The sequence below is a fragment of the Chiloscyllium punctatum genome, chromosome 40 (genome assembly GCF_047496795.1).
Source record: "Chiloscyllium punctatum isolate Juve2018m chromosome 40, sChiPun1.3, whole genome shotgun sequence".
Lineage (NCBI taxonomy): Eukaryota > Metazoa > Chordata > Chondrichthyes > Orectolobiformes > Hemiscylliidae > Chiloscyllium > Chiloscyllium punctatum.
Genome location: NC_092778.1, coordinates 9,681,701 through 9,704,930, shown reverse-complemented (window position 1 = coordinate 9,704,930; position 23,230 = coordinate 9,681,701). Strand labels below are relative to the sequence as shown.

The 23,230-nt window shown below is 40.0% G+C and overlaps 1 protein-coding gene and 1 long non-coding RNA gene across 4 annotated transcripts in view; both read left to right on the top strand.

The window, feature by feature from the left end:
- The window catches only part of LOC140464332 (complement C1q tumor necrosis factor-related protein 1-like), a 52,392-nt gene extending 49,021 nt beyond the window's left edge, over positions 1–3,371 (top strand). For all 3 annotated transcript variants that reach the window (XM_072559272.1, XM_072559270.1, XM_072559271.1), the window contains one exon: positions 1,589–3,371. In XM_072559272.1, coding sequence (XP_072415373.1) covers positions 1,589–2,142 — 554 coding nt within the window. In that variant the 3' untranslated portion in view covers positions 2,143–3,371. The remainder of the gene's footprint in view (positions 1–1,588) is intronic.
- A 789-nt stretch (positions 3,372–4,160) lies between these two features.
- LOC140464754 (uncharacterized) overlaps positions 4,161–23,230 on the top strand; it is a 38,417-nt gene continuing 19,347 nt past the window's right edge. The window contains exon 1 of the long non-coding RNA XR_011954976.1: positions 4,161–4,225. This is a non-coding gene — a long non-coding RNA (uncharacterized lncRNA). The remainder of the gene's footprint in view (positions 4,226–23,230) is intronic.

Below are 23,230 nucleotides of genomic sequence, written 5' to 3'. Positions count from 1 at the left end.
TAGCTCAGCACATCCGTATAAAAATAAGACAATGCTGAAGCCTTTACAACCATCTTCAGTCAGAAGAGCTGATGAAATATCCACTTCTGCCTCCTCCTCCTGTCCACAACATCACAGACACCAATCTTCAAACAATTTGATTTGCTTCATGTTGATATCAAACAATAAAGCTGAAAAAACTGGATAAAGAAAAGGCCTTAAGCCTTGACAACATTGAGGTTGTGCTCCTGAAGACTTTAGATCCAGAATTAGCCCTCCATACCCTGGTTGTTCAGTGAAGCTACTACACCGAGATCAATGTGGAAAATTACCCAGGTGTGTCCTGTGAATAAAAATTAGGTCAAATCCATTCCTATTAATGACTGAACCATCCAGAAGAAAGTGAGGACTGCAGATGCTGGAGATCAGAGTCAGAAAGTGTGGTCCTGGAAAACCAGAGCTGGTCAAGCAGCATCAGAGGAGCAGGAAAGTTTTCGAGTAAAATAACTTCATCAGGAATGTTATCAGGCTGTGCTTTTCCAGAACCACACCTTTTGAGAACTGACCCATCAGTCTACTCTCAGTCAACAGCAAAGTGGTGGAAAGTGGTCTTCAACTGCACTATCAAGTAGTACTTTAAAAGCAACAGCTTGCTCAGCTGAGGCCTGGTTTGGGTTCTACTGTTGTTTTTGGTTCTAGCTTCATTTCAGCTTAGGTCAAAATATGAACCAAACAGTTGAATTCCAGTTATTGTCACTTCATGGCAGCATGTGACCAAGTGTGGCCTCACAAAACCAAGGGCATCGGAAATCAGAAGCTAAACACTCTACTGGTTGGAGTCATACCCAGCACAAAAGGAGATGGTTGTGGCTATTGGAGAACAATACACATTGTCACAGGCCCTTTGGCCCACAAAACCTTCATCAATTCCTAATCTTTCTTTAGATCTGCCTCTTATTGCCCACACGTGGTTTCTGTCACTCTGTTTACCTTCTGTTCATGTGTGTATCAAGATATGCCTGCTTCCACCACCGCCATTGGCAGTGCATTCCAGACATCCACCACCCTCTGTGTGAAAAGCTTTCCCTACACTTCTCCCCTAAACCTTTCCCCTCTCACCTTGAACCTGTGCCCTCTTGTCGTTGACCTTTCCACCCTGGGGAAAAAAATCCTCTGACTGTCCGTCCTATCTATGCCTCTCATAATTTTGTAGACCTTTATCAGGTCGCCCCTCAACCTCTGTCTTTCTAGTGAAAACAATTCGAGTTTATCCAAGCTCTCCTCATGACCAAAACCCTTCAGAACTTCAATGACTTTCCAGCATCCTGGATCAAATTGTGCAATCCAGGGAAAACTTTGGATGAGATTTGTTGTCCAATTTTCAGATGGTGAGGATAGGCTTTTCTCTACTTCCAGTCTGGGGTCAGCACACGTAGCTGATCTGGTAAGTCACAATTAAATATAGTGGCAGGAGCACGTTGCAGAGCATGAAAACCAGTATGGACTAGCTGGTCTGTTTCCCTGCTATGGTTCAATGTAATTCCATGTAATATTCACATCTCCTGAAAAAAAATGCTAACGCAAATTGAACATTATTCTCTTTATACAGGCTCCAAAGGAGAGAAGGGGGAGAGAGGAATGCCAGGCAAAATAGGAAAAGCAGGTCCCAATGGTTCCATTGGTCTTACTGGCATCAAGGGGGACAAAGGACAAGCAGGCATTCCGGGTCATAACTGCAAGCAACATTATGCAGCATTCTCGGTTGGTCGCAGGAAGGGGATCCAGAGCAAAGAGCTTCAACCTCAGTTGATCTTTGACACAGAGTTTGTCAACCTCCACCACCATTTCAACATGTTCACTGGCAGGTTCTACTGCTACATACCAGGGGTTTACTTCTTCAACCTCAACGTACACACCTGGAACTTTAAGGAAACCTACCTTCACCTCATGCACAATGATGAGGAGGTGGTGATCTTGTATGCTCAACCCAGTGACCGCAGCATCATGCAGAGTCAGAGTGTGATGCTGGATCTAAGTGAGAATGATGAGGTATGGGTGCGCCTTTACCAGGAGAACAGGGAAAACGCTATTTACAGTGGCGCAGGCGATATCTACATCACATTCAATGGCTATTTAATCAAGGCAGCAGTAGAGTCAGGTTAGAAGGGGCAGCCAGCAATGCACTGTTCCATCATTCAAACTAAATTATGGCGAAAAGCATGACATCGTGAGGACAGGTTCGATAGATGAGACTGTATTCATTTGAGGAAGATTAAAGGCTGATCTAATTGAGGTGGTTCAAGATGATTAAAGGAGGTGATAGGAAGTTAGAGAGAAGCAAATTCTTTTGGTGGAAGAGTCCAAAACAAAGTAAGTGTAACCTTAATGTTAGGATTAGGCCATTTAGGGGTAATGTTTGTGAAGCTCTTTTCCCATGAGGATCTGTCAGTCTCAGTCTTGAACATTTTAACTGACTTCCAGAATTTACTGATTTTTGGAGGAAAGGATTCCAGATTTCCATGACCTTTTTCAATAAAAGTGCTTCCTTGTTTATAACCTGAATACCTAACTCTAATTTTACCCAGCCAGCATTTTGAACCTTACTGTGTTCAGGCAGTGCTCATAATCTGGGTTCTGTCAAAGGTCATAGAGCTGATTCATTCACTCTTTTTCTCATTCTGCTGAAGCTTCCTGACCTGCTGAGCATTTTCAACTTTCGCTTTAGATTTTGAGTATCTGCAGTGTTTTGAATTTCTTTTAGTTCATGTGACCTTTCTTTGTCCCCCTTTGTCTTTCTACTTCCCCCAAACAAGATTTCAGAGTATTGATTGACTGTAGGAAATTGCGGATACATGAACATTTGAAAACAAGAATAAATCTTTCAAATTAGGGTGTTTCATCAAGAGACAATATAGGTAGGTCAGTAAGCAGGGGTTGCTGAGTGAATGGAACTTAGTCCGCAGTGCTTTGCATGTCCTCAAGCTGGATTCCAGTGGATAAGTCAATGATATTGTCACTGAATCCACTTATATAATTAGAAAATGACTAATTTAAATAGCTGCCCATTGAAGTAGTGGATCATACCTAACTCACTATCCAGTATGACACACATTTATATTCTTATATACATGTTACTTTTCCTATTATAAAAGAGGACCATGTGTGTTTTTCTTTGACTATCAGTAGCCTGTTAGTAGCTCCAGGGAAGTTTCACTTTCTCTGGTCTTTATGTTCATATGTTATTATTGTGGCACTACTGCAAAGAGAAGAATTATAGTAATTAAGCTACTCAGATTTCAGAAGCAGCTTTGTAATTGTAATACAGTACTAATTCTGTACAACAGGATAAATATTTCAAAGCCACTCAATTAAAAGCAAAGATTTAAATTTTTTTACTGTTTATCTATCCTAATTTTATTCATTAACTTTGCATTAGACTGTGTCAAAAGAAAAATCAATGAGATTTTAAACTGAGGCCTTGACTGCCCAGGCCGAGGTGCACCTGAATACTCCCATGGCATTGTTTTGAAGGAGAGCAGGGAAATATTCCCTGATGTCCAAGATACCACTTATCCTTCCATTTACACTTAATGTGCTTTTTGTTTTCTAAATTATCCAGTTGTGATCACATTTTTTTAATTGTAGGAGCTTGCTATGCATAAACTGGCTGCCGCCTTTCCTACATTTACAACACTGACTGCTTCAAAAGTCCTTCAGCGGCTATAAAGCATGTGGGATCACCTAAGCTCCTATGAGCGACTAAATTTATAAGTGTTCTCTGCTTGTCATTCACCATGAGATAATGTGAGCTCCTTTAACTTAATTTATTTTGCGGTGCTCCTGTGTTTCAATTTGCCTGCTGTTTTACCTAGAAAACAGAAAGGCCCTACAATCTAGGTAATTGTAATTTGTTTCACAGAAGCCATATATTGTCCATATCCAAATTTAGGACATCACTAAATTTCCCTGCAAGTTTAATCTCATTACTATCACAAGGGATACTACAACATAGTTTTCACCATTTCAAAAGCCTTCTGTCCTTGAATCAATTACATGCAATATATGTCTCCTGTATCCCTTTGATCCAAGGGTTTCAGTTTTGTTAACATGCTTATGATATGGTATTTAACAAGTATTATAGACATGATTTTGTCATTCTTTGTCATTTAAAAATGTTACAGAATAGGAAGGACAGCCAATGTGTAAAGATACCCTTTGGAAATCCTCAGAATAACCTCAGACTTAGGTGAGTAAAGCCACTGCAGAGTAAATGAAGTTAACAAGCAATGCTATGATTATTGGATTGGTGAAGACACTGGCCATGAATAAAACATGGAATTGTGCAATCACTGATGTAATATTTTGAGCAAAATAGTGTCGACATATACGGTATAAAGCTTTGTGTTAGGAAATAATAGAATAAGTGAGACCTCCAAGTTATTGTGCAATTTCCTTTGTTGCTCAACTAAAGTTTTTGGTGTTAAATGAAGGAGATCTAGCTACTAAAACCAAATTGGACAGTAGGGAGGTTAAATTCTTTTTCAGCATATTAGCTGTTGTATTTGAATCTTCTTAAGTTGGATTAAACAACAAATCATAATTTTAAAGCAAAACTATTTGAACAAAAACTTGCATTTCTGGAACATCTGCAATCTGGTAAAATAGTCCAAAGTATTGAATTGAATTGAATTGAATTTATTGTCACGTGTACCGAGGCACAATGAAAAACTTTGTCTTGTGAGCAATACAAGCAGGTCACATAGTTAAGTAACATAGATAAGTAAATAATAGGTAAACAACTACAAAAACAAAAACACAGGTCCAGGCGAATATTAAGAGTTTGTGAGTCCATTTAGTATTCTAACAACAGTAGGGTAGAAACTGTTACAAAACAGGCTGGTGTGTGTGTTCAGACTTCTGTACCTTCTCCCTGATGGTAGAGGTTTTAGAAAAACTTTGCCAGGGTGGGATGGATCTTTGAGAATGCTAGTGGCGTTTCCTTGACAGAGGGCCTGGTAGATGGATTCTACAGATGGGAGGTTGGCCTTTGTGATTGTCCGGGCCGAGTTCACCACTCTCTGTAACTGTCTCCGATCTTGAATGGTACAGTTGCCATACCAGATAGTGATACATCCAGACAGAATGCTCTCAATGGCGCACCTGTAAAAGTTGGCAAGGGTATTCACTGTCATGCCAAATTTCCTCAGCTGCCTGAGGAAGAAGAGCCATTGTTGGGCCTTTGTAACCAGTGCGTCCATATGAAGAATCCAAGAAAGCTTGTTGTGGATGACCACTCCGAGGAGCTTGACACTCTCACACTTGTTCCACCTCTGTGCTGTTAATGTTTAGGGGGGAATGAGTAACATCCCGCTGAAAGTCAATAATGAGTTCCTTGGTTTTGCTGGCATTGAGAGCTAGGTTGTTCTCAGTGCACCATTTTTTCAGGTCTTTCACATTCCGCCTATAGTCTGTTTCATCGTCATCTGAGATTTGACCAACTATGGTGGTGTCATCAGTGAACTTGTAAATGGCATTAGTCTGGTGACCCAGTAATGGGTATAGAGTGAGTACAGTAGGGGGCTGAGTACGCATCCCTGGGGGTGCTCCAGTGTTGAGTGTTAGTGAGAATGAAATATTGTTCGCAATCTTCACTGATTGTGGCCTATGGGTCAAGAAACTGAGGATCCAGTTGCAGAGGGTGGGGCTTAGTCTGAAATCACTGAGTTTAGTAATCAGTCTCGAGGGGATAATAGTGTTGAAGGCTGAACTGTAGTCAATGAGTAGGATTCTTAAGTAGCTGTTCTTGGTGTCAAAGTGTTCTAGAGAGGAGTGAAGTACTTCAAAGGAGCATAATCAGACATAATTGATAGTAGACCAGACTTATAGTAATGGTTTTGTATGAATTGTTGATCTGGACCTTTTGTACTGATAGTTATATGAGTGATGAACTGCAGAATAATATGCTTTGGCACTGTGCAAAAAGATGACTAATCACTGTACTCACATTTCCTATTGTATAATCACATTTCTTCACAGTAGCCTAGAGTTATAAAACCACATGGCTTCACAAATCACATTGAATCCTAAGATATAGTGCAACCACAACAGTATAATCCTGTCAAAGTACTTGCATGTACAGCATGCAAATATAATATGAGAGCTCTATCTCACTCATGGAATGGACCACTGCTGCAGGTGCATGGAAGCATTCAATCTGCATGGTTGTTCTTCTCCTCTGAGATGATGGACAATTAATATTCATCCCAACAGCATTAAGACATTTTTATTCGTGATTCATTGAAATTTATTTTCATAAAATTCATACAGTTAACTGTATGTTCTTAATCTTTTGCATCCTGATTTTTTTTAAAGAATTAAAAATGTGGGAAGTTTCCTATTTCCTACAAATAAATTCCTTTCCTTAGAATATATATTTTCTTATTCTAGTAAGACACTCAAAAATGTTGTACGAATTCAGACTTTTTATCTTGTGTGCACTGGGAAAGAACATAAGAAGAAGAGCAAGTCATCAGCCCTTCAAACCATTCCCTATTCATCAGCTACCATTCGCAACAAGGGTTGATTCATGTCAGGGATAGATAAGATTGGGATTCAATTTTGACAGTCGTCAAAAGATGGAAGTACGTGAAGAAATAAACAAGTTTTAAGTTCTTGGAAGATTGTGTATTTTACTCCATTTAAACCCTGCATGCACTAGTATGAAATGCTCCTCTGTTATTGAGGTGGTAACCTTGGTGTTGTGCATGACTTATGAAACGCTGCAGGAGTCTAAGATCTTTTGAAGATTACTGTATGATGAATATTCTATTGACTATTTACACTGTTAGACTTAACATAAGGTGCACATGGTAGTATACCCTGCTATAGATTTAGCTTACCTTTTACATATTTGAGCATTAGCCCTTTACTCCACATCTTCCCTGCAAGTTCTGTCCTTATATCCAATATGTACAGATCCGAACTTCCTACCCAAATAGAGCATTTAGTGTGACCTCCCAATTACAAAGTGTAAACAATGTCAACTCACTACAATTGGATTGAGACTGCCCTGGTTTTATGTATGACTTGTGCAGTTGGCGGAAAGAGGTAACTCTCACCCATGGGTCAATGCTGCATTTAACCTCAAGCGAAAGTATTGAGTTCCAGACCAGTGTAACTGCAAGGCTTTGCCACTCCTTCTGCCTTCTTGGTACAGTCTCCTCCACAGTTTCCATCTGTCTTATCGCCATCTCTAGGCAAGATAAAAGGCTGAGCTACTACAATAAAGTCCTTATTTATTTTAATCCTCATTAGCATCAAATATATTAACCTTGGTCCTTCCAAAACCACACAGCATTGCGTTAAATGGCAAACCAAAACTGATGGGTAAAATGTCAGCATCTTCATCAGACTGCCTCACCTGCTCTCAGAATAAAAGGTGGTAATTAGCTGGTGGGATGGGTGGGGTTGATGTTCTCCCAATTATTCCTCTTTTACAGAACTTGGTTAAAATCCATTTGATCTCTTCTCAAACATCCAGGGATTCATGCCGCTGAATTTTACCCGACAGCCTTGATTATCCCAGCAGAGCATAGTCACCAGAGGTTTTATCAGTTGGGAGGCAATAGCACTGAGAATCCTCTCATTGACTATGGATCCTTTGAAGTCTCGTGGTGTCATGTTAAACTTGGGCAAGGAAACCTCCTTCTGCTCTGCCGCATCTGATGAATGAGTCCTTCTCCATGTTTAACATCTCTTGAAATAGGATAGACTCAGAACAAATCCAGCAACTCAAATTGGGCTTGAGGTGGTGTTGCGGGTCATCAACAATTATGGAGCCATTATCTCATGGTGTATACATATCCCATTCTTCTAATACCAAAAAGGTCTTGTTGACACAATGTTCATGTCCCTACCTCTGGTTCAGAATGTTTGAGTTCCATGTCCACCTCAGGATGTGATGACCATGGAGTTGCATTATGCTGTCTCTGAAGAGGTAGATAAAATAATTCTATGCATACATTCTTGTCAGGGTATCCTGTTTGCTTTGGCGAGGACTGTGTTTGAGCATGACAGGTGCAGCACCAAATATGACTAAAAAGAGGACGCCAACTTGGTGAAGCTATCACACATGTCTACATGTATACCATACAATGGATGATGGACAGAGATAAATTATCCTCCACCGTGAGGCAGATGTAAGTCCTGCATGCCTACTGGTCATGATAGGTAACAATCTCCCTTGTTATCAAGGTAGCACTTGACCAAGTATGGCATTAGGTAGTTCTAATAGAACTAATGTCAATGAGAATTAGACAAAACACTCCATTGCCTGCAATCACACACGACACAAAATAAGATGGTTGTGGTTAATGGAGGCCTCCAGATATAAAAACAGGAGCTCTTTGGGGTAGTGTCCTAGGCCCAACCATCTTCAGTAGCCTCACCTGTGGCTATCTGTCCTGCATAATATCAGAAGTGAGGATGATTGCTGATGATTGCAGTGTGTTCAGCACCATTTGCATCTCCTCAGATACTGGAATGGTCTATGTCTGCATGCAGCATGACAGAATACAGGCTTGGGATGATAAGTGACAAATAATATTCAGACCACAGAAATGTCACATATTGCCAACAATTGCAAATGTAATAATCTCTCCTTGACATTCAATGGCATTACCATCACCGAATCCTCCATCATCAGTGTCCTGAGAAGTTATCAATGACTAGAAGCCGAACTGCACTAGACATATATTATGGCTATAAGAACAGGTCAGAGATTTGGAATTTTGCACAAATTAGTCCCTCTCCTGCTCATCAAAACCTGTCAACCACCTACAAGTCAGGCTTGTGATAGAATACTCTCCACTTCCCTGATGGGTGCTGCTCTAAAGAGGCTGAACACAATAAACATGAAAGAAGCCTGATGGAATCGGACCCACCCTAAACATTAATTAAACATACACCACTGTGTAGTGACAGCACTGTGTTTCATATACAAGATGCAGTGAAGCAATGTGCCAAAATGCTTTCAGAAATACTTTGCAAACCTTCAACTTCTGCTCCTTAGAAAACCTAGGGCAGCAGATACCTGCAACAGCATTCGAACACCATCAAGTCCAAATTTCCCTCCATACTCAGAATCCTGGCTTGGAATTATATCATTGTTTCTTTACTGTTGCAGAATCAAAAACCTGGAACCCCGTCCCTAACAATACTGTCAATGTATCTACACCTCGTGAACTACAGTGGCTTGAAATAATAGCTCACTAATTTCCAAGTGCAATTAAGATTGGCAAATGAATTCTAGCTCTATCGGTGATTCTCCCAAGTAAAATAATTTTGTCATTTATTACTTTTCTGACCCTTTGAAAGAAATATCCAATATAATCCATTCAAAGAATTATAAAATCATTGATTGACCATGATATAGAGGGAGGCAATTTAATTCATTGTGGCATTTCCTGCTTTTTTGATAAAGCCATCCAGTCAGTTCCATTCCCCAAGAAATAAATTTGTTCCCTTTCAAGTGTTCATCTAATTCTCTTTTGAAGGTTATTATTTCATTTCCTCCATTGTTCTCAGGCATTGCAACTAGGTCACAACAATACACTGAATAAAAGAAATTCTCCTTCTTTTGTCTTTGATTCTTTTATCAATTCCATGCCTCTGGTTGTTTGACCCATTTGTCTCTGGAGATAGTTTCTCCTCCTTTGGTGAAATGATTTTGAGCATGTCCATCAAATCTTGCCCTAACAAGCTGTAGTGCTCTAAAGGGAACAAGACCAGTTTCTCTGGCTGGGGTAGGGGTTAGCCTTTATGGAAACTTTGCTAAACAGGCTCCAGATCCAGATTTCAGGCCCAGAAGAACAGGAGTGAGACACTTAGCTTCCCCAACAACAGGGGGAAACTAACAAGCAGTTGAGCTTCCGACAAATGAGATGATTTTTCACTATGAAACTGCTCACTTCCAGTTTGGGAGTTTTTATCCTTGAATTTAAGTGGATTAGGAGTCACATGTCGAGGCTACAAAATTTCACAACATAATCTACAAATACTCAGGGAGGGGATATTTCTTCACAGTGCCACTTTCACTGAAAACACGGGCAGTTAAAGATTCCTTCGTTGGATTAAACTGGATGAGATTCTAAACCACGTAATCAATAAATTGCCTCCTTAAAACACACATTGAACAACTGATGAAATCTAGACATGCAGCTATGTGCTGAATTGAATGCACAAAATTCCGGCTGACATGGAAAAGAAGTGAAATCACAAGATCACTGAAGGTTAAATGTCTAACTGATAATTCATCACCATTGCACATCTCCCCCTGTCTGTGCCACTCACAACTTCTCTGTTCCCCCTGCTGCTACAAGTGATTGAATTGAGCTAACTGCTAAGCTTTATTTCCCACACTGGCTTGAGTAAATGTAGCTCTGTGCACACATGCTGCACACACTAGCATCCTGGTGCTACCTGTTGTGAATATTAGTAAAGGGTGAATCAGAATGATTCCTCACTAACATTAAAAAGACGCTAACTGCAGCTTCAAAAGGCTTTCAAATCTCACTTTGCACAATTGCAGTTATGACATTGGATCAGAATTTCTCAGCTGGTTCCAAATTCATTTTTGAATGATACTTCATTTCTCTGTTTGACTGCTTAATGTTTGTTAATGCAACAGTCTTGACAAAAAAAACTATAAAATAGTAACACTGTAGCATCTGGTTGCTGGAGGACCAGAAATTGCATGGGCAGTGATGCTGCTTTGTAGCTTTAGATTATTAATTTGAAGAAAACTTCAGCAATTTATATGTCTTTTATTAATCTTGACTCTCCCTTGTGCCAACTTTGCTATCTACCAAACCCTCGTGTTGAAAGGCAATAATATTTGAGATGAACAGCTATTGTAATAGGGAGAAATGCAAATCAGATAGGTTTCTTTCAAAAAGTAACACTCTGGGATGCACAGTTTGAGTAATTTGAGACAGGAAGTGTGCAAGTGTAGCATGCTTAGGGTGGGGTGGTTGTAGAGGTGGGTCTGGATAAAGGTACCTTTGCATCTGTGGTGCCTGAAGCTCTCCACTGCCACTGGGAGTTTTTCTCATCTCATGTCTGGCTCTGTTGTAGACTAATTGCTAATGATAGTCAATAATTCCATTATAATTATATTATGTGACCACCGAGGGTGATGGAGGTAAATGAGATGGTCCTTCATCTTTTATCATTCATCACTTGTTATGTGATTATGAAAGCAGTGTATTGGCATATTCACTGGGTGTTTCTCTCCGTGATTATGATGGACAAGGCTGCTTGTTCCATATTTCAGATATCAAGATCATTTATATGCTTTGCACACTAAACCTGTCATTGACTCATTAACTCTCCAAGGACTAATACAATGATTCCTGAACATAACTGGGTTACAATGTCTTCTTCCCCATGCATTGCATCCATTTCTTTGTTTCTTTTAGTAACTTTTCCCCTCATTCGCTCTTAGTCTATTGACTTTCTTTACCTTGCTGTTTTCTGTCTGTAACTTGACTCTCATTCCATTTGCACCATTACCACTTAGTCTGCTTCTTTCACTCTTTCCATTGTTCAGACATGAGCCATTGGGAGTGACGTTCCTAGATGTGACACCGATGTTGCTCTTTATCAGATTGATGTTCCAGTGGTTCACAGCAGAAATATAGGTTAAGGTCCTCAGTGAATATGAACAATCTATTTCTGTCACTCATCACCAAATCTGTGATTGCATCAATTTTTGGACCAAAGTATTAAACAATCTAGTAACTCAAGCTTATGCTGGTCTAAGTAACAAGATATTACTAGTACATCACGATTAAGCTTCTCAATCATTCTGCCAGCTTAAGTAGAATTAGCACAGGCATTACAGGCATAATGGACATGTTGTAGTATTGTTCTGTTCTACCCTATGAAGTGATGTAAATGTATCATCCAGGGCCATATACTGTGCATGCACTCAGTTGGAAAATTAAAGTAGACTTTCATTGATATGGCACATATTACAACCAGAGCACATTCCAAAGTGGAATGCCAATGAAGTATCTTTTGAAATTAGACCACTATAATGTAACAAACACAGCAGTCAGTTTGAGTATTGAGAGGCAGAACCTGTTAAATGCATTCCCTAAAGATGTGCTGTAAGAATCCCAGATTTGGAAAATCCTGAAGACATGATTTCAAAGTGTGGAAGATTAGGAATAGACAGGGTACTGAGCAGTTCTGCTTTTTTTTCCCCAGAGAGTACTGGGCACCTGGAATGTGGCTATGGTCAGTTCTCATTCCTTGTCTTCTGCCTGAGGCAAAAGGAAAGTACTGATGGTGCATGGGCCTGAAGCATTTCTGATCATTCACAGGGTTCACAGAGGAAGTTTCAAGAGTTTGATTTCCCTTGTTAACCTTGAATTTTATCTCTGGTGAGGAACAGTAGGGGAGTAAGTGCGGAGGAAGGGAAGACATGTGTAGTCATGATGCTCTGACCATCATGGCGTATGTGGCCAGGTTTGACAGACCAGTTGTTCTTTTGATGCTTGTCAATTTAGCAGGTTTGAAGATGTTGACTTTATTAATATGGAATAATTAAAGTTAATACAATCTCTTTAGCGATAGTACAGTTGAATGAACAACTCTGATGGTAGTCTACTTGTTGTGATGGAGTGACATCCCCTGAATGTTCTTGGTACCCTATCCTCATGCCTTGATCATGAGATCTCTCTTCAAGTTTGTATCCTGTTTCTACCCCGACTGTTCCTTCAGCCCGACCCAGTGGCTCCCATATCACATTATTCTCATTTAATTATCACATGAAAATCCACATTTGTTATTGTTCAACCTTTCCTGAGGATTGTCTGCAGCTTTTAGTTTCATCACCTTCCCTGCTTCCTTTGATCAGTAGCCCTCCTGTTATGTTTAACTAATTAGTAGTGCATACAATATAATCCAACAGGTGATGGCTTAACAATTCACATCTTCCATGCCGTTGCACCCAAAATATAATAACATCCTCCCACTAGATAGAGTCATAGAGTCATAGAGATGTACAGCATGGAAACAGACTCTTTGGTCCAACCTGTCCATGCTGACCAGATATCCCAACCCAATCGAGTCCCACCTGCGAGCACCCGGCCCATATCCCTCCAAACCCTTCCTATTCATATACCAATCCAAATGCCTCTTAAATGTTACAATTGTACCTGCCTCCACCACATCCTCTGGCAGCTCATTCCATACACATACTACCCTCTGCGTGAAAAAGTTGCCCCTTAGGTCTCTTTTATATCTTTCCCCTCTCACCCTAAACCTATGCCCTCTAGTTCTGGACTCCCCAACCCCAGGGAAAAGACTGTCTATTTATCCTATCCATGCCCCTCATAATTTTGTAAACCTCGATAAGGTCACCCATCAGCCTCCAACGCTCTAGGGAAAACAACCCAGCCTGTTCAGCCTCTCCCTGTAGCTCAGATCCTCCAACCCTGGCAACATCCTTGTAAATCTTTTCTGAACCCTTTCAAGTTTCACAACATCTTTCTGATAGGAAGGAGATCAGAATTGCACGCAATATTCCAACAGTGGCCTAATCAATGTCCTGTACAGCCACAACATGACCTCCCAACTCCTGTACTCAATGCTCTGACCAATAAAGGAAAGCATACCAAATGCCTTCTTCACTATCCTATCTACCTGTGACTCCACTTTCAAGGAGCTATGAACCTGCACTCCAAGGTCTCTTTGTTCAGCAACACTCCCTAGGACCTTACCATTAAGTGTATAAGTCCTGCTAAGATTTGCTTTCCCAAAGTGCAGCACCTCGCATTTATCTGAATTAAACTCCATCTACCACTTCTCAACCCATTGGCCCATCTGGTCCAGATCCTGATGTAATCTGAGGTAACCTTTTTCACTGTCCACTACACCTCCAATTTTGGTGTCATCTGTAAACTTACTAACTGTACCTCTTATACTCGCATCCAAATAATTTATGTAAATGACAAAAAGTAGAAGTCCCAGCACCAATCCTTGTGGCACTCCACTGGTCACAGGCCTCCAGTCTGAAAAACAACCCTCCACCACCACCCTCTGTCTTCTACCTTTGAGCCAGTTCTGTATCCAAATGGTTAGTTCTCCCTGTTTTCCATGAGACCTAATCTTGCTAATCAGTCTCCCATGGGGAACTTTGTCGAACGCCTTACTGAAGTCCATATAGATCACATCTACTGCTCTGCCCTCATCAATCTTCTTTGTTACTTCTTCAAAAAACTCAATCAAGTTTGTGAGACATGATTTCCCACGCACAAAGCCATGTTGACTATCTCGAATCAGTCCTTGCCTTTCCAAATACATGTATATCCTGTCCCTCAGGATTCCCTCCAACAAATTGCCCACCATTGAGGTCAGGCTCACCATTCTATAGTTCCCTGCCTTGTCTTTACCGCCCTTCTTAAACAATGGCACCATGTTTGCCAACCTCCAGTCTTTTGGCACCTCACCTATGACTATCGATGATACAAATTTCTTAGCAAGAGGCCCAGCAATCACTTCTCTAGCTTCCCACAGAGTTCTCGGGTGCACCTGATCCGGTCCTGGGGATTTATCCACTTTTAACCATTTCAAGACATCCAGCACTTACTCCTCTGTAATCTGGACATTTTTCAAGATGTCACTATCTATTTCCCTACAGTCTATATCTTCCATATCCTTTTCCACAGTAAATACTGATGCAAGATATTCATTTAGTATCTCCCCCATTTTCTGTGGTTCCACACAAAGGCTGCCTTGCTGATCTTTGAGGGGCCCTATTCTCTCCTTAGCTACCCTTTTGTCCTTAACTTATTTGTAAAAACCCTTTGGATTCTCCTTAATTCTATTTGCCAAAGCTATCTCGTGTCCCCTTTTTGCCCTCCTGATTTCCCTCTTAAGTATACTCCTACTTTCTTTATACTCTTCTAAGGATTCACTCGATCTATCCTGTCTGTACCTGACATATGTTTCCTTCTATTTCTTAACCAAACCCTAAATTTCTTTAGTCACCCAGCATTCTCTATACCTACCAGCCTTCCCTTTCACCCTGACAGGAATATATTTTCTCTGGATTCTTGTTATCTCATTTCTGAAGGCTTCCCATTTTCTAGCCATCCCTTTACCTGTGAACATCTGTCTCCAATCAGCTTTCAAAAGTTCTTGCCTAATATTGTCAAAATTGACCTTTCTCCAATTTAGAACTTCAACTTTTAGATCTGGTCTATCCTTTTCCATCACTATTTTAAAACAAATAGAATTGTGGTCGCTGGCCCCAAAGTGCTCCCCAAGTGACATCTCAGTCACCTGCCCTGCCTTATTTCCCAAGAGTAGGTCTAGTTTTGCACCTTCTCTAGTAGATACATCCACATAATGAATCATAAAATTGTCTTGTACACACTTAAGAAATTCCTCTCCATCTGAACCTTTAACACTATGGCAGTCCCAGTCTATGTTTGGAAAGTTAAAATCCCCTACCATAACTACCATACTATTCTTACAGATAGCTGAGATCTCCTTGTAAGTTTGTTTCTCAATTTCCCTCTGACTATTGTGGGGTCTATAATACAATCCCAGTACTCAAATGTAATTTTTTGTAAAATGTATTTCTGCTGTCTACTCTGTTTGCTTACAGTGCCTTTTGACAGAGAAGTGCCTTTGCAAAGCCTACAAGTTATTCTGTGTGTAGTGAAATAATTAGAATAATGTTTGCTGATAGCTGTCCTATTCATTGTTACTTGCACAATTGAGAACCTAGTTCTCAAGCTCATTTTAGATATAAAGATTATCTTAGATACATGTGGTTGTCACATCTGTGTGTGGCCATTTTTGATCCCGATCATCCCTCCAAGCTCTCCGCGCTACTCTAAATCCTGAACCTGTGCACAATCAAAATTTTCATTGCTCCACCAGTGACAGCTATGCCTTACTTTAAAGACCCTGAACTCCGCAATTCTCTCCAAACATATTTCTACCACATTGAACTTGCTCTTATAAAATTGCGTTATAACCGGTCCCTTTGTCAAAGCTTTGGTCAGCTGCCCACCTTATGTGATCTAATGTGCAAATTTCTGTGTGATAAAGCTCACGTAAGCACCTTCTCATTTTACTATGTTAATGCTGCAAGTATCCTAATGAAAGTTTTTGGAGCAGCATTTAAAATGGTCTACTCTTGGGGTTTGGTGTCCACACCTAAGCTGTGCTCAACTTACTGGCACTGCCATATTGTTTAGGGATTCATTTGAGGCATCTCAGGCACTTTTCCTCAGGCATTAGGCCCCTGACAATTAGGGAGCTTATGTCTCTCTGATACAGAGTAGACACAATGCTTATATCATTCCAGGCTGCCAGTTTTATTTAAGGACTACTCGAGGCTTTGTGAGGTAGAGGCCTGCACTGACATTTTTCTTCCTCTGTCCTCCACCAACTTTTATTTGAAGGTTGCTGGCAGTGAGGGATGGGGCCAGTCTTGGTTTCCTGATGACCTGTGGAGATGCCTCTGGAGATACAACAAGAGCCAACAGCTTTTTGGGTCTTTAACATAAAATCTGGGACATAATTTTGTTTGAGCTTTAGAACTTCAGGTTCTGGCAAACATCATCTAGCCTTCACTTAAAAAAGCAAACCAGAATCAACTTCTATCCCAAAGTGCTTTTATTTGACCAATAAGTTCTCCATCAATGAACCATATCAATGTTTCCATTTTACACTCATTGCTTACACTAAAATTATTCCAAGCTTTGCAGATTTTTTATCTGATGATTATTAACTGATGCATTCCAAAGTAAACACTGTTTTACATTTAACTTATAAATTCAACAAACAATATTATCTTCGTTCAGCTTTCTTTCTTTCAAACAATCTGCCCATGATGACAGCAATATTGGCCCTTGTCATGTAATAACTATCCCAAGATTCTAATGCATTATAATGACTTGCACCCCTCCAATTAATTTTGCAAGCCTACATTAATTTATAGTGAATTTGAATAAGATGAAAAGATAAATCAAGTCCTATACTTTACTTATATTAAAAATTGTTTTGGTGTTATTTACTTCTGTGTTAATAGTATTGTAAATGGTGAAAGCATTTATAAGACATTGCTTTACTTGCTTTGTAAAAAGATGCATCTAAATTCTGACTTCTATTTGTTAAACAATTTGTTTTAATTTGAATATGTTACTGCTGTCATTTACTATATGCATTTATTACCTTAAACTTTTATATCCATTGCTCCCTGTTTATTTTAAAGACATTATTGCTTCCATTTAATACTTTATTTGAAATTTGTTGCTGCTTCCATTAACCAACTCATACATTTTTAACATGCTATCACCAATATCACCAGAGCTGACAAGATGATGCCACATCTTCAGAAACAATATTTTTGCCGAAGGCTCCATTCCATGGATTAATGATTCATTGTACATGGACCTTTCTGATCAATCGATTCCTTACTATCCTTATGTTTCTTCTCGATCTATTCATATTAAGGAGGAATTCGCATCTATACCTTAAAATGGCCACAACTTTGGGATATCCAAGTGCTATAAAGTCAATGAAGCACTTTTGAAGTGTGGTCATAGTTGTAATGTTGGAAACGCAGTAGACAATCCCATAAATAGGAATTTGTTAATTGATCAAATATTCTTTTTATTCTCGGTATTAATTTAGGGCGTGAATATTGATCAGAGAATATTTGTAATATTCTATACTTACCTTTAGTTGCAACTTAAAATCTGCAGAAAGATAACCTCTTGGTTGTCTGTTTTGAATTTCTTCAATCTTTTATTATTTTCTGTGATCTCTGATACTGCAAGTTAACAGATCCCTGTTAGTTTTACTGATGTCCAGATTTGCTGCCATCAGTTTTGAACGCAAGAACAATTGTCAAACAAAATTTACTGTTGAGCTGTAATGTCAGGAGACATTAGGACAGGTTGTCTGGTTAAAGAAGTAGGTTTTAATGACCTTCTTATTTAAAATTGACTAAAGGATTGGGTAGAGAAAGGAGAGGGGCGGTCCAGAACAAGGCACATAATCTTAAAACTAAATATAAATTTGGACATTCAGGGATAGTGTTAGGAACCAATTCCTCACATGAAAGAATATGAAAATCTGGAACTGCCTCTCTTAAAAACCTGTAATTGTTGTGTGGGATCCAATTGAAAAATTTAAAACTGAAACAGATACATTTGTATTGTTCAGGAATAATAATATAGATGAAATTAACATGGGAGCTAAAACTGCTTGATGAAAAGCAAAAGATGAGGTGAAAGCTACAGAAATGGCCAAATAAGTCTTTAAGACTCTAGAAATTATGCTGGATCTTTGTGTGAAGGTTGGAACCTGACCTTTCTGGTGTGCAAGTAATGGCAACTCCACAAACCACTCATGGGCCCAATCACAATGCAGCATCTTATAGTCGATACCTCAGCTCCAACTGCAGTGCAGCCAGACTCAATATGTTATCACATCCACACAAGAAGTATGTCCTCAGAGTGGGCCATGTATAAGCTCATTTGTAGCCTTGTTTAAATTTAAGATAAAAGATTAGTTTATTACACAACAATGGCTGGAAGTCATTCAAATAAGAAGACAGAAAGTTATATATGAAGCTGAAAATGAGGTAAGTCTTTACAATCGTCACATGCCTGCTTGTTTGATGATTTTTCTTTCAAAGTGAAGTGGTTGAAAATTTGAAATCAGATTCAGCAGCTGCAGATAGCTTCTGTAGTTGAATAGTTAGACATTGCTCGCACTAATGGACTGAGCAGAACAGGTCCTAGGGGTATGTATTTATGGCAATACAGGTTGTGGCTATTGGTATCCATATTCAGTACAGCACCTTGGATGCACCCCCTGTTCACATTATGTGCCGAAGATCTCCACACAAGCTCACAGTGAGACTTTTATACTAGAACAAAACTTCAAACTAGTTACTGTTCCAAATTGTTGAATTGTACTTTCATAATGGGTATTGGGTTGTCCATGTTCTGGAGCACAGACCCACCCATTGTCTTTTAGTTGAGATTTTAACCTTTTGAGCTGTCTCAGCCATTAGTTTGGATGGCTGTCATCTGTTGATTTTTTTGGTGAGATTGGAAGAGCTATTCATTCCTCCAGGGAAGCCATTTTGTAAGCCTTCTTGTGACCACTTTAAGGATGGGTTAACTTTCTTTACAAACATGCAGTTTCATAACTGTCCATTCGTGACAATCTTGATACTGCATTGGAATCCAAACTAAGACCATAACATCACAGCTTGCTGTTAGCCAGCTCAGAAAGCTCTCACCATGACTGTGGATACCAATGTTTAAAGGGGTTTACAGACTTTCACTATAATCCAACAGATTATTCTAATTACTAAGATACTGCCCAGGAAATGCTAATAGCTCTGTGGAGCATGACTCTGCTGTGCTCTTTCAGAGGGACAAGAGATGTGCTCTCCCCTCCGTCACTCTGCCTTGCTGTTGCCTCTCAGTCATTTAGGCTAGATTACCATTGTCCATGTTGAGATGGTGCAGTCTAGAACTGGACCGTCAAAGCCCAGCATTGCTCATAGGCATCCTGTAAAGCCATCTACAGATCCCCCTACCACCTCTGAAAGGCACAGCCTTGCAGCAACCACTGGATTAGTGTTGTGTAGGAGCATGAGGAAAGGGAAAGACAGAAGAAGATCAGATAATAAGAGAATACCTGAGGGAGATTAGTTACATATTGGGTGGAAAGAGCATAAACTTTCTTTTTCTGCTGAACAGCACCTATAACATTGAAACCACCAGCACCAGGGAGTTAAACTTTGAGGTCAAAGTATCTGGGGAAACTGAATGCACAAACACATATCCAAACAATCGAAGAGAAAATATTGGAAAGAAAGAAAAAGTTTTGGACTGAATGCCATTGACTTTTGTATGTTGCATGTGGGTGGGCATTTATTCACTGCACATTAGTTGCTAAGATATCCATGGTAGTGATTGATCTCAGCAAGATCTCTGACCCTTAACTTCATAGGTAAGCATTCCATTAGAAAATACAATGCAACCAATAATTGAGATGATCATTACATTGCTTCCAACTGTATGGCTGAATCTACAAACAGTAAGAAAAGAAGTAGGAAGGGTTTAAAGGGATATGTGCCAAACGCTGACAAATGGGATTGGATATCTGGTCAGTACAGACGAGTTGGACCGAAGGGTCTGTTTCCATGCTGTATGACTCTATGACTTCAAATACTTGATTATTATCTTAAAATAAGATCACTTGCTTGCTACACAACAGCTAAGTTCCTCATACCCGGCAAGCAGCTAAAGTCCAAAATTCACCTTGGGTTTAGGAGAAATAGAGTTACTTTTTCAAGTTCTCTTCTAAATGTGGTTCTTCCTGTTTAATGAAACTCTACCACGACTAGCTCCTTATTCTGAGCCAAGGGAGGCAGTGTTAGCAGATTAGCCAGCACAGAATCACTGAATCACAAAATGGTTACAGCACAATACGCCATATACCCCAGCATTCTACTTCAGCTTGCTGAATGACAAATTAGCTTAGTTCCAATTGCCCCCCAGTTTTGCATATTCTCCCCTTTCAGAAAACAGTCTAATTCTCTTCTGAAACTTTCAGTTGATTTGGCCTCCATCACACTCTCAGGCAGCTCTCTGCTGGCCCTAAACATTTGTTGCATGAGTAGGTTTTTGCTTATACAGGTAGACAATCCTTTATCCGGAATCCTGAAATCCGAATAGCTCCAAAGTCCGAAAGTTTTTTTGTGAAGTTTTTATCTCATTAACAAGGTTGTTTGGCATGCAAACAGTTAACCCAAATCGACACCCACTCGAAGCGTGTCACTCAGATGCAACGTGGAGGGCACAGCCCAGCACCAGCAGGCCTCAATTCTGTTTTAAGGCCCTGTTTTACTAAGGGAGTGTTTCCCTCCGGTAAGATTTTTAAAAATTTCACCATCAAACTGGCACTTATTCTGAAATTCAGAAAATTTTGAATTTTGAAAACCAGCTGGTCCCGAGCATTTCGGATAAAAGATTGTGCACCTGTATTATTATTGCTTCTTTTTACTAATTACTTTAAATCAGTTCCCTTTCATTCTCGATCCTTTCATGAGTGGGAACAATCTCTTCTTATATATCCTTCAGGCTGAATCTTAAGTGGCGAAAGGTAAGTTTTTTGAAAGACCTGAGGCTACAGGGCATATCAAATTGTCTTGCAGTGTCTCTCCAAAGCTGCCTCATTAATGACTGCTCTGCATCACTTACCTCCTATTTCCACCCCATCTTACCACACACCATTTTCAGAACAACCCAGGAGTCAGCGGATAATCTGTATGGGCAAAGGAGAACCCTTATAAATGTGCCTTTCAAAAGACTCCACCATTGAGACTATGATTCCTAACATGGTTGAGATGCTGTGGACCATGAGCCCTTTGAAGGCTGACCTGATGGCAGGAGAGTTGCACAGAACTAGGTCATGTGCCAGAATGTAGTCTTAAATTCCCCCCCCCCCCCCACCCCCGAAAACTGGAAACGTTGTAAATGGGGTCGAGAATCCTCGATTAGGATCCTTGCTTCCCATCTTCCCACTGTTCCTGATTGTCCCCAACTCCACGAGAATGTAACTGAAACAGCGAGAAATCTTTGGACAGAGCAGCCTCATATCACTTCCGTGAGACAGCAGTGTAGTGTGAAATCGGTTTCAACAAGTGCTGTGGGGTCTGGGAACAATCCTCAGTTAAGCTGATGTTAGTTTGAATGTCGAATGATAAAACTGGATCTCAACCCCCACCAATTCCACCTGGACAAGAAAAAGCAGTTGGAGGTAATGAATCCTCATGTCCCATGTTATAGACGCTTCATTCTTGGTAATGTGGGCATCATTGGCAGCCATTGCTGATCACTTGAGAAGGTGGCAGGAGTGTTATTATTGAAATGCTGGTTTGAAAAATCTCTGAGGCCATCTGCTATAAAGAGTAAGAGCTAAGTTGATCTACCCTAGACATCCAGGAACCAGTAAAAGAACAGCCATACTGGTACATATGCACCTTTCTCGGGGAATCCCATTAACAGGCCCAGGCAATGCAACACCAGGAACTACAGGAGCAAGGAACAAAGTGGACACTTTCTCCATTGTGGGGTGCAAGACATCATTTGTCCACTGAAGAAGGTCCTCCCACTGAGCACTTACCCCTGTGAGCAATGTTCTCTCTAAGATTCAAGACTTTGTGTACAACAATCAGCAATGGCATTCCAATCATGGCATTGACTTGCGATTCTAGAAGTCTCTACCGCACATGGATCTCAAAGACCTGTGCAGCCAGATAGAAAATTAAAGGGAACACTGCCTGCGATCCTTGGTGACAGATAAGGAGGCTCAGATGCATGCTGGGAAATTCAGCATTTAAGGCTAAAGTATGTCAATATTATTATTATATCAATAACCTCCACAACCATTAAATTACTAAACATCAAAGGGGTTCCCTGTTTGACTCTAGTGTCTGACCAGGAAAAACCAACAGAAGGTGGGCCACATTACATTCCCAGTCCTCTGTGGATTTCTGAACTTTCCAACCTTGCTTGGCCCCAGACCCACCTCCAAATGGCTGGAATGTTTCTGACCATGGAATTATAATACACACTGGATAATTTAACTGAGCGATAGATGGTTGTACTGCATTAATTGTGACTGAGCTGCATCTCAGTTTGACCATCATTGGGATAACGTCTCGCATGGGTTAACGGATGATTTAATTTGCTAGTGCTGATTCCTTCCACTTTCTTCACTGCAAAAACATTAAATGTTAGAACAATGTCAGATTTGATGTCAGTGCTTCTCAAAATTCACGCCTCTTTCATTTACACAGGATTCTAGGTTCTTTATTTCCTTTAATAGATTTCTGAAGTGTTATCACCAAACAACACACTTCATGAATTAAAGAAATGCAGAAGGAAGTATTTTCATGAGCTGATTAGGCACTGTAGATTAACTGCATGGTGTTATTCAGTCATTGTTTATGCATTAATTTTATTTTAAGTGCTATTGTCATTTTAGGTGTTAGTGATGACTCAGTAGATAGATCTTTCAGCCTTCAGACAGACAGATGTGGGATCAAGACACACTTCAGAAACTTGAGCATAAAATCTGGGCTGCCAATTCTGTCATGGTTTAACAATCTCTCTTTTGGATGTTCAACCAAGTCTGC